Below are 12,334 nucleotides of genomic sequence, written 5' to 3' on the forward strand. Positions count from 1 at the left end.
CCAAACCTATTCCACCATATTTAGCAAGTTTGAACTTGTCACAAATAACACTGTTATCTAATAGCACTCCCCAAAGGAAAACCCCCTCCAAGCCTCCCTTTTCCCAGGTTTCTGCGCATCCTGTCTATATCCGAAGATGAAGCAGGAAAAGCAGGAAGGGTAGGCCTTGGTTACCCCTCTGAATGGATTTAAACACTTGCTTAATACCATGTAAATACTGAAAAATAAAGCATGGATCTTGTCAAACTTAAGAACTTAGCAAATAAGGAGCATTAGAAACAGCAAAGAGAGCTGAAGTATCTACTGCCAAGTCAGTGAGAGATCCCACGTCCTGCCTGGCAATCACTCTAAATACATCCTTTCTCCCACTTCATGTGACCTTTCCAGGTCAGCAATGCTGTGTGTTAGTTTAATATTTTAAAACTGGAACTTTACTGGTATTTGGCCTACTTTTTCCTATTTATTTTCTAAACAAATGATAGCCACTCCCTTCTCAAACTAACCTTTTAAGCTTCGCCAGGAGTCTGTGAAGATCACAAGGTATTTAAAAAAAGAAAAAGAAAAAGAATCACATGCTCAGGCAAACAAAGCAGGTTGCTGCACTTCCCCCTCCCGCCAGCCCTGCAGCTGGATGTTCAGGAGTCCTCCACTTACTCTAGGAAACACTGCTGAAATCTCATTTTCAGTGAAAAGTGCCAGGATTATGGTAGCACAGCATCTATTCTGAGGCAAACCCATGTAAATTCCCAGCCAAACACCAGGGGGAAAAAAAAAGGAAAGAAAGGAGCAAAGCTGTCCCAATTGCTACTTCTACTTGATTGCTTAAAGGCAGCTGGGAAGGCAGATCCTCAGCCTGAGAGCAGAGCACATCCCAGTTTTAAGGCAAAGTAAATTTGGAAGAAGAAATAGCTCTCTCTTCCCAAGGAAACTTCTGGTTTTTAAAATGTTCATTTTTATTTATTACTGACTCATTGAAAGAACAAAGTATTTTTTAGTGTCTTTTTTCTTTTTTTTTTTTTGTTCCCAAACACAGAAAAAAAAAAAAAAAAGCATGGCTAAACCCCAGAAAAATCTTAGAGTGGGGCCAAAAATAATAATAATTTTCAGTTTTCAGAATTTTTTTGTCAGGTTTTTGAAAGAACAACAAATACTTCCCAAGCACCGCTCCAACTTACAATCTTCAGTAGACTGCACACCCTCAGCTTATTTCAGTTGCCCCTCTCGTCCATCTCCCCTTTTCCACAACCTCCCCTGGCCTCCTGTCTTGCTTTTTCCATGTTCTTTTTCCTTCCTTCATTAGTATCCATATTGCTTTTTCTCTTTTTTAAAATTTTACCTTCAGAGGATGGATTTCTTTTCCCCTGGTGCCTCTGCCTCACTTTTGATCCTGCCTGGCTTCACCTCTTGTATCTATTCTCTTGCAAACAAAGAATTTTTAAAATTTCAAACTCAATTTTAAGCCCTCCTCATGTGAAGAATTACATGGAAAATTGAATTTTCCACTTAAGTTCTAAGGGGGTGGCAGTTAATAAGAATTCTTAGGGCAAAACAGACAAACAAAAATTTATAAGATCCAGTTCATGATGGTTTTGTTAGAGCAGAACTGTCTGACACTGCTTGGTTTTGGCATAGTGAAATTTATATTGCCACAGAAACCTTAACTTCTGCACATCCTTTCACTTCACTTGAACTGTGCAACCTGAACATTGTGTTATTCTATCCCAGCTATCCAGTCCCCTCCCATCCCTAGAGTATATTTTGGACCGAATCAACTGATGTGTCTTTTTTTAAAGTACTATTTCAATAATTTGCTTTTATTTCTCTATCATTCAAAAGTTGTAAAAAGCAAGAAAGTCAACTTTTTTTAACCATTTCTATTTCACAGCCCGGTGCCTGCCAATAACACTTTAAATAAGTTTTAGATACATTTCTTCAAAACAAGGCATCTCTGGGTATGTCCAGCCGCACACTAAAAGTATCACATAACCACATAGGAAAAATTCAGAACTAAATAATGCCTTCAAAGGCATTTCTGAAGCTGGAACAGCATCAGGAATCTGCTTATTTACGTAGGGAGCTGTGGAGATTGCAGCATGTTGGTACTGCCAACAGATAGGATGATTAGTGCTAAAAACAATATCATCATTTAGATAAGCCCTCTCCTTCTGAGAGTTGCTATTGAACTCAGCTTGAACTTAAATGTTCTCAGCTTGGAAACTGTAATTGCTGAAAAGGCTCATTCAGCCTGCAAAAGCTGAAGGGGAATGAGAGGGTATTGATAAAATTGGTCTCATATCAAATAGCTTAAGTTGCTTGTCTTACACCTGACAGCAGAGCTGCACTGATCAGCTGCACCTCCACTTCCAAAACCACCCCAAAATCAGGTTCCTGTACCTCTGACTGGGACTGAACCAGTGGAAAACATGCCAACATACAAGAAAAGCAACATCTTTTGCAGGAGCTGTTTTCTGAGCTGTCTCAGGATGAAAGTTGATTTTTGAAGTGTGCCCTGAACTCACTTTTTGGGTAGATATTTATATTTTATTTCCTTTGCAGGGATCCAGCAGCTGCCAGTGCAAGTGCTGTGAAAAGGCTTGCAAAGCTTTAATGAGCTTCAGCTTCCTAATTAAAAACCACAATGAGCTTTCAGGCCTTGATTTCCCCAATATTACAGGTTGTAGCAGTGATATTTTGTTCAGTCAAGCCTAGCTAAAGGAAAATGCTTATGAGGTTTCCAAGGAGAGAAATAAACAAAATGGAAATGAAGAGGGAACTTGGAACTTTTAAGTGTATGTAATTAAGAAAAAAAAAATACATCCTTCAGATAATTCTGGAAAATATTAGGAGATATTCATAATTCATAAGCAGTTGTTTGGTTTTCTTTCAAGCAAGGGGGCAGCTTTACATCAAACACTGACTAGCTTTTCCATTAACTTAAGTAAACAAACCAGTATGCTTCAAGTTAAGTGAACATCCTTTTTTTCTTTTCCCTTTTTAATAACTGGGTGAATCAGAAATAAGAACAAGACATTTACTTTCAAATAGGAAATTAGTTTGCATGCTATTTCTTCATGTTAAAAATACCTTGGAACACTCACAAAAACAATGTTAAGCTGAATTTATGGAAATGTTCCATATCAGTTTTGAAGATGATATGCCAGATGTCGGGAGAACTCTTTCATCTGCAATAATGGAATAGTTTAATCCACCCTTGTTGTTTTTGAGCACAGTCCAAATGTATTGGTCATCATGGGTGGGTGATCCTCACTTGGGCAGGCTTGAACCAAAAAGCACAAGTTGTTAGACCGCTAGCATAAAATCACAAGAAAGCAACAGCAGGAAATACTCCACTGAAAGTAAAAATAAGCTATTGCAAAATGTAAATCAAAAAGTTTACCATTATGACAACTCACATTTTGAAGCACTCAGAGACTCACCGATACATTGCCCTGAATTAATGGATTGTAATGACTCCATTTATGGCTCTAGCAAAAATAAAGCCAATAACACAGATTTTAAATTAATCTAGATCCATCAAAAGCGTGGAATACTTTTCTTTTTGATGAGTGGGAAGACTAATAGTTAACAATGTGGTCTTCTAATGGGGGATTAAAGTGCTCTTCCCTTTGAGAAACTTTAAACACAAGGACATATATTATTGTCCATGTTCTTGTTTTAAGGATACGCATTGAAGTAACATCGGATAGAAAATCCTTTTGGGAATAATTTGTGGCCTTGTATCAGACTAACATATCAGCCATACCCCTACTGTCACTTGCAGTGATCATTTCAATTCCTGTGTTACCTGACCAATGTTTTATGTGTCACATTCATTTAATTTGCTGTGGCTGTGGTTGGATAATGAGGTGCATCCATGTAATTCCAAAGGATCTTGGAATTAGGAGCCATTTCCTGTGTGCAATGCACATCCCAGAGTGCTTGGTGTGTGCTGGAGAGGGAAGGAGCATCTCACACAGAGGGAAAGAGCAGGAGAAAGGAAGAAATGCATCAGTTCAAAGCTTCATTCATTTCTTTCTCCCTTCTCAGCTGCCTGCAGCTCCCAAACATGTGGGAGATGTTCTAGCACTGAAAGCTATGGCTCACTCCTTTACTGAGCTATTCTGTGTGATAAGTCAGTTTGCTTTGGACATACCAGAGACGATAGATAATTGTGACAGAGAACTGCAGGGCAGGCTCACTTACTACAGCTTCTTAACTCTGTTCTGTTAATAGAGGGATGTTTTTCCTGTACCTTCGTATTCCTGGAATCACCGTGCTTGGGTAACTTGCCCAAATCCACAGAAGTTGCTCACACTTTTGCAGTCCAAATACAAAAATCACACAATGAGTTGCAGTGCATTCAATTATCTTTTTGCACGTTTCCCACACCAATACTTTGCTTTACTTCTCTTTTGTTCTGCCATGACATCCAGGAGCAGTAAAAGATGAATCCACAAGGAACTTGCTTTGCTGCACTCTCAGAGTGGAGAGGGGAAACGTTTCAGTGCACCAAAGGAGTCGTGCCGTTTTTCAGGAAAATCTCATTAATTTAAACATTCTACCTCACCTATTTGCTTAAATGTAGGTCTTGGCTCTCACATCTCTTTTTCCTGTGCAAACAAGTATTTGTGCAGGTTACCTTCGCTCAACTGTGAAAACTTGTTACCAGGGCAATCAGGCCAATATACCTCACATGAAAGGGCAAAGGAAAATTTAAAAGGGAAAAACCAGCAGAAAAGGGGGAGGTTTGGGGCTCCTGCAGAGCTGCGCAGAATTAGAGAGGCTCCCTCATGACACCACTGGACAGTGACAGCACTTGGAATGAAGGTCTCTGCATTAGCAGGTTTTGCCACTCCACGAATGGGAAATTTCTCCAGATATTTCATCTCCTGGTACCTCCTGCCCTGATGTTATGTAACCAATTTTATGCAGGGCTCTACCACCACAGAGCACAACCTCCCAACACCAATGAGTTAAAAGCTGTCTGGGCATCCAGCCCAGATGAATAACATCCCAAATGTTGAAGGAAGTAGCAAGGGAAATAGAAAAGCCTTTGACAGAAATTGTTGATAGCTTGCTAAGGCTGGGGAGGGAACCAGGGAATTTGGAGGTTGCTAATGTTGTTCCTATGTGTAAGAAAGGATCAGGGAGGATCCAGGAAACGACATAGCAGTGAGCTTGGCTTCAGTTGCAAGAACAGTATAAGAAACATAAATAGGGGACAGAATACTTAATTTGGTCAAATAAAATAAGCCCATACTCGTGGACAAACCATAAAGGTGTAACTTCTTCAAGTATGTTATCTTCAGATGGTTCTTTCTGAAAAATGCTGGTATAAAACATCTTACAGACTGAATAAAAGTTAATGAAGTGGGCAGAAAGGGAAAGGTTTGACAGAACCCTGAGGTTAAGTAAATTGTCAGTGATGCTGCAGCACCATGCAGATCACTGCATGTCTGATATCAGACTCTCTGGTGCCATTGCTGACGTGGGAGCTGATGTTTGCTCTTCAGATGAATCCATTAGAAAAATAGACCAAGTCATTTTCTAGCCTCACTCACACTGAGAACTCAAAAAATTTAAACCCATTAAGTAAAATATTTACGGTTTACATTCAAAACAAATTGAGAACAGGTTTGCTGCAGTCCATGACAAGTGCAAGACTGACATCGGTGGGACCATCATGGATTTGGATTTCTATGAACCATTCAGAAGCTGCTCCGCTGGTGCTCCTCAGAGGGGACAGAAATAAGAATTTCAATCCTGTAAAACATTTTAAGAGCCTCCTTGTTTTATCTGGTGGAATATTAAGATTGTTATGGGCCAGAAAAGAGAAAAGCAACCTGGAAACATTTTGTTTGGACAGAGGAGAATGTACACAGAGAGCAAGAAGATGCTGTCATATATTGCAATATTTTTGAGAGCCAGTGAGCAGCAAGAAGCTGAACACTTCAGCCACAGGAGTAAGACACACTTGAGTTAGTTAACATTTCTGCAGCTCTGAGCACAACATACAGGTATGTGCTGGAAAGGAGGACAAAAGCTTTAAGTGGCTTAAATAAGATGAAGGTGGATGTGGATGGCATTTTTTTCCTAGAAGTTCGAAGCCCTGGTGAAATGCATCTCCTGGTTTTATGTGCTGCTTTTAATGATACGAAGCAAATTGCAGAGATTAAGCTGTTGCATAAGTGAGCAAGCAGCATGACTTTGGGAAAAGTGAGTCACAGCGGGAAGGGAATGGAGCCAGGGCTGTAGCTCAGAAAGAGAGACTAGCAAGAAAATGTTAAGGATCTAGATAAGAGCCTGAGAGAACGGAGTGCAGGAGAGAAGCAGAAAAACTACCTCTAAAAGAGGCAGCCATACACGAGGGTTAGAGAAAGCTATAGCTAAAAAGCAGGTCAGGCAAAATTTTTGTACACAACTGGTGGTTGAAATACAGAGCAGGCTGCCAAAGTCAGCAGTGGAGGGACAGAATTGTGTAAATCACTTCAAGAGGCAGCGCGGGCACATTTTTGGAAAATGAGGGAATCACTGGGTATAGGCATTGGTGAGGCTTGTGGAATTAGAACTATGAAATGCAAGTTGATTTATATTTTGAAGGAATACAGGAACAAGCTCTGCTGCCCTCCACGGTTCTCCCACTATGGCTGTAGCACCCTGCAAACCTCAGTCACTTGCCAGTGCAAATCAGAGCATTCTCTTACCTTGCAGAGAGTTATGGATAGGAAAGTCTTCCAAAAGGAACTTTCTAGAACAGCCCTGGAAATTGCTGCAAAAGGCAGTATTTATGTTAGGGTGAGTCACTGGGGTCTGATGGCCCTATTTACCACAGCACAGCTGAGGACTTCCATCCACATCTCTGAGAGCACAGTGTGGCTCACGCGTCATTTAACTGAGACACGGTGTCCTGAATTGCTGTGTTTCTGCCCCCCTTTCTCCTTAGACTCTGATCTTGACCTTAATTTAAGGATTTTATACAGCAACTCAATAGAGGCCCACATCACCCAACCTATTCTGGGCACAGCAAGATTTGACCAAGCACAAGCCTGCAGGAAAATCAGGATGAGATTCCTATAATTAAGGACTCTGTCTTGATGCTTAATGGATCTGAATTCAGAGTGCTCAGAGAACCTGAATTCTGTGCTTTACAGTCCCCCAAATCCTTGACTTTGGAACTGTCACATCCTTTCAGTGCAGTATTCTAGATGTACCACTTATAAGCAAAAGGCAGAAATTGAAGTACTCAATCCTAACTCATTTTGCAAATATTTTTTCTAACCAAAGTACAAATAAATCCCCTAATAAGTTTGATTTTGAGTGGCCTACTGAAAGACTACATAATTTCCTGAGTTCAATTATTACAACAGTCAAGACACTGAAGGTAACCCAGCTCCATTTTCAAGTAAGATTGATCTGCAAAAGGATTGTTAGAGACACACAGGCTATTTCAGAGGAATTTTCCACCTACACAGGATGTAACTGTCCAGAGGAAACCTTTCTGCGAGTAAATTGATCAGACTCAGAGATATAGATTACTTCTTAAATGCACTGTATTTCACAGGTTGCATGTGTCAATAAGCAAATACCATTCCATTTTTTAACTACTTAATACAAACTTACAGCCCTTGTTTCTGTGGGGTGAACAGCACAACCTTTAGAAATGTTAGCTGCAGTTAGAAAATAGAAAGAAAAAAAAGAAAGAGCAGATCACTTCCATTACTGGTGTAATTTATATGGCTTACCTGGGCAAAAAAATGCTTGTGCAACATCTAGAAATGAAATTTAAACAAAGTTGATGAGGAACTATTCGAGAGTGTTTTCAGGTGTTTTCTTATCAGGTAAGATAGTCACTTAAGGCAGAAGCCTCAGCTATGGAATGAGCTGCTGAAACAGTTCTGGAGATGAACGTTATCATGATGACACTAAATTTGGAAAAGAGGATGTAGAGGAAAGATGCTCAAGAATGAGCTTGTAAAAGCCCCATATTTTCTTTCTAGATCTGTTTTTCATACTGCACTCATCACTGTGGTATCTTGAGTGCTTTCCAGTAGTGCATTAAGCAACATGACAAACATCTGTCACATGTTTGTTCTCTCACCCTCTCCCCAGAGGGACAAGTGTGTGCAGTGGAGAGCCTTGTTTTAATTTTTTTTAATTATTATAAATACACATGCACGTAACACATTATTAAACATTCGTGCTAGAGAGGAAAGGTCAGACAAATTCATCTTGCTCTCAGGATCAGAGCTGGTGAACTCTGTGATGTTCCTGTATCACATCCTTGCCCCAGATTGCAGTGTCTTCTCAGAGACCAAATCATGGCCATGGGTGTCTGCACCAGGCAGAAACCAAAAGCTGTGATTCCCAGTGTCCTCATTTACTGTTCACACTTAAGCCCAGGGATTCTGTCAAGAAACATCAAATGGAATGAAGTGGTAGAATTTAGAGAAGAATATGTGCTTTGTATCACCCCCACTCTCTCCTTCCCATGTAATTGCATTTGATACAGACTAGAAGCAGGAATTGATAGAACCTCAAAACCACTGTCAGAGGGCACTGTGTGAGTCATGGTGACTCCAGGAATCTCATGGATTGGAAAAGTCTGATTTCAACTGAAAAAATAAGTTATTAAAATAATGGTATGAAGACCTGGGAGTGACTGATATCCTACAGAGGGGCCAAAACTGGGAAAGCAATTTGGAAACTTCAGTTCAGTCAGACCCTGAAGAACTGCAGATAGGCAATCTACCCATCCCAGGGCCATTAACATATAGTGGGAATCCCAAATCAATATTGGCCCCTCCAGTGTGATATGGTGCCAGTTCCCATGGGCAGAGAGGTGTGTGTGTAGTGGTAAACAAGGGACTCTGCCTCTGCCACCTCAGAGAGAAATGGAGCAACTCTGCCACATCTCAAGGAAACTCCAATGTTGCTGTTGCTTCCTTCCTAGGACTCCCACACCTCTGTTTCTCCAATAACTCTCTGGACAGTTAGAAAACAGACTATTTCTGTAATGGACAGTGATCTGGGTCACTCTGAGTGCCAAGAGCTGGAGCCTCCTCTCTGGCCTCGCTCACAGGCAGAGCTGCAGCATCACTGCTAAATCCACCAGTGCTCCTTCCCACATTCCACGAGGGCTGGGCTGCTCTGGGGTTGCACCAACACAATCCACATTTGGCACTGCTTTCAGCACTGAAATCTTCACTCACTTCCTCACTCCTGCATCAGTCACAACAGTAGGACACATCTGTAACTACTGCAATACTGGAGATGCCAGCACTGAAACCTTTCCAGGTGCCTGTTGCTCTCCTCCCAAAGTATTTCCCTCAAACACAACCTTTAGGCCACCAGCCTTGCTCTACCAGCACTGATTTCCCTGCACAGGTGGGAGCAGACCCACTCCAAGCATGGCAAGCATACCACCCCTTCCCAGGGACAGCAGGAGTCTGCTCTCCCACCCACCCTCACTTCCCACCTTTTATAAACCCACACCTTGGCCAGAACATCAAAACCCTCCAAGGGTTTCCAAATGGGGAGGCAGCGAGCAGGCAATAATTGGGAATAATTGTGTTTCTGTCCAGCTGAACTTACCATCAGGAGCAGCCAGAGACCACGAGTGCATAAGTAAATCTAGGAATCATTTTAGCTGGAGTAGCTTATTATTCAATGCATTTTAACTAATCCATCTAAAAGGCAACTCATGTTTACTCATATATGAAGCTCCTAAAGATCAAATAAACTTTCTTTGTCCCAACACACTCTGCAACAAAAAGGACTGGAATTGTATAAGTATTTTGTTTCCAGCTTTTAGGAACCAGGAGTACAAAGCTCATGAGGTCCCTGCAAAACCTTTGCCTTGAGCTGCCCCATGCCGGGGTGGCAGGAGGCAGCCAGTTGTAGTCCCCAAAAGTCTTCACACCTGAAATTGTGCTTTTCAGTGTCATGACACAACAGTGAGCTCAGCAAATCCTGCACCAGCACAGCAGCTTCAGGACTGACTCTGTGCAGAAATGCAAAGAGCAGCCTAACATAAAAGGGCTTTAGCTTCCCTGTCAGGTAAAGGGAAGATATATGTAAAATATGTGGACACTTGGGGAAAGGGCAAACGTTGAGAATTAATTCAAACTGTTGATAGTTTATTTTTTATTGAATCTTGTGGCCAAAATTGTTTTCATTTGTTATGAGAAAGAATCCATCATTTTTTCCAAAGCACCACCCAGAATCTGCCACTGGTGATGTTCTAACATCCCCAGTGCCTATACAAATAGAGAGGTCAGCTGAGATTTGTAAACTAGAGATCATAAGTTTTAAGGAATTTGTTTATTCAGCCTAGAGTCTAAAAAAATTGTGTACAATGCCAAAATTAAAAGTCATCTCACTGTACTGTGTCATGTTACAATAAAAAGCTCTCCAACATTTTGGATGTTCGAATGAGAAAGCAAATTGTAATTCATTTGTCAGCACATGCAGTTTAATTATAATTAAGTACCTTCAGGACTCATTACGAGCAGGCAAAATAAAAATGCTGGTTTTATACTTGTATAAACCTGCATTCAGTGCAAACTAAAAGCTGCCTGAATTACTCTGAAAAGTATCGGGCTAGAACTTGCATTTTTAGCCATACTGTGCAAATACAAACATACATAAACTGCTTCCAGAGACTTGAACAGATTGACTGAATTAGGGGAATTTTCACGGGAATGACAAGAGGCAGATCTCTTCCTGATGAGAAGGCCACCACATACCAAGTTCCAAGTCCCTGTCCAACGCATGGAGCACGGGAACCATGCAAGAGATCAGCAGAGTCCTTTTAGTACCAGCAAAACAACATATTTCTAACTCCTCTCCTCCTTGAGAAAGGGCTGAATGGCATTTGCTGAAATTTTCTGGAGTAATTCAGCATGAAACATCCAACCAGCGTGGGAAAAAAACCAAAGCAAAACAAAACAAGCAAATGATTCAAATATGATGAAGCTGCAAGAAGCTTACAGAAAATTCTAGACTGACAAGTACAAAATATTAATGGTATTTGACAAATGTTTAAAATAACCATAGCTGAAAATATCTACAAAGGCAGTGTACAAGACTTGAAATGTTACCAGATTTCTGATAGCTGCAAGTGTAGAGATGACATCTTAGGAGTGCATTTGAACTTTTCTGCCTTCACTTGTAGGTAGCTGGAAGATGTGTAAAGCATTTCCACAGGCTAAATACTTTAAATAAATTTAATGACTAATATTGCACTTGTTTTGTTTTTTATAAAGATATAGATGAATGTGCAACTGGAACCCACAATTGTAGAGCTGACCAAGTGTGTGTCAATTTAAGAGGGTCCTTCAGCTGCCAGTGCCCTCCAGGCTACCAGAAACGAGGGGAGCAATGTGTTGGTAAGTGTTGCTTTCCATTCAGTGGTTTGCTTTCATGATCTCCAGTTGCAAACTTCATACTGGTCATAAAGCAGATGGGTATGTGTGGTGTAAAACAGCTGTCTCGCTTTGGAATGCAATGGAATGTCACTTTACCACAATAATTAATCACTAAAACATGGGACGAGGAGCTATTTTAAGGATAATCAACACTTGGAGTTCACAAGCTGAGTTTTGCTAATAGTTCCCGTTGTGTTGATTGTTTGTGTTGGGGCATTGCCCGTTGTCCCAGATATTGCTCTGAGTCCGTGATGGCAGCGAAACAAAGCACATCTTTCCCCCGAGATTCAACTCCAGGTCTGTGGGACAGAGCACTCCCTCCCCCCCGTCCCACCCCCACCCCAGGACTCAGCTTTATGGGCACAAATGAAAGAGATGGAAAATCTGAATGCACGTACAGGTGATTTGCAGCCTCTAAAACCCACCAGGCTTTATTCTCCATGCCAAGATAAGCTATTGGCACCCTCGGGAGCTCTGCAAGTACAGCACGGAATTAAATCCAAGTGCAGGGCAAACACTGCATCTTCCCTATCCCATCCTCAGGTGGGGACATCACGCCTAAGTGCCATTACCCTGTTCCTTCAGCCTGCATTTAACACCTCTTTAATCACCATTTCAATGGATAAATTGTTTCTAGAGGCACTCCAGCCTTAAGCCTTGGGTTTGTCAGATAATAAAAACAACTATGGAAGAAGAGAGTCAAATCTGCACATCAGGAGGTGATATTCAAGGCAGCCTCTTCTAACACTGCGCTGGTTTTATGCGGCTTAGGAGAAAAGGGTTTGGGGTTAGGGTTCTTTGTCCTCAACAAAACTCGAGGTGTTGCTCTTTCAGGGATCCTGCATTTCAAAGTGTATGAGAATTTTTAAATTTTTATTCTTAATCTCCTCAAAAAGCCTTGTTAAGGC

At 41.1% G+C, this 12,334-nt stretch overlaps 1 protein-coding gene across 2 annotated transcripts in view; it reads left to right on the forward strand.

Annotated features, from left to right (window-relative positions):
- EFEMP1 (EGF containing fibulin extracellular matrix protein 1) overlaps positions 1-12,334 on the forward strand; it is a 46,008-nt gene that overhangs the window by 22,242 nt on the left and 11,432 nt on the right. For both annotated transcript variants that reach the window (XM_032103788.1, XM_032103787.1), the window contains exon 5: positions 11,265-11,387. In XM_032103788.1, coding sequence (XP_031959679.1) covers positions 11,265-11,387 — 123 coding nt within the window. The remainder of the gene's footprint in view (positions 1-11,264; positions 11,388-12,334) is intronic.

Source organism: Corvus moneduloides, chromosome 3 (genome assembly GCF_009650955.1).
Source record: "Corvus moneduloides isolate bCorMon1 chromosome 3, bCorMon1.pri, whole genome shotgun sequence".
In the NCBI taxonomy this organism is placed as follows: Eukaryota; Metazoa; Chordata; class Aves; order Passeriformes; family Corvidae; genus Corvus; species Corvus moneduloides.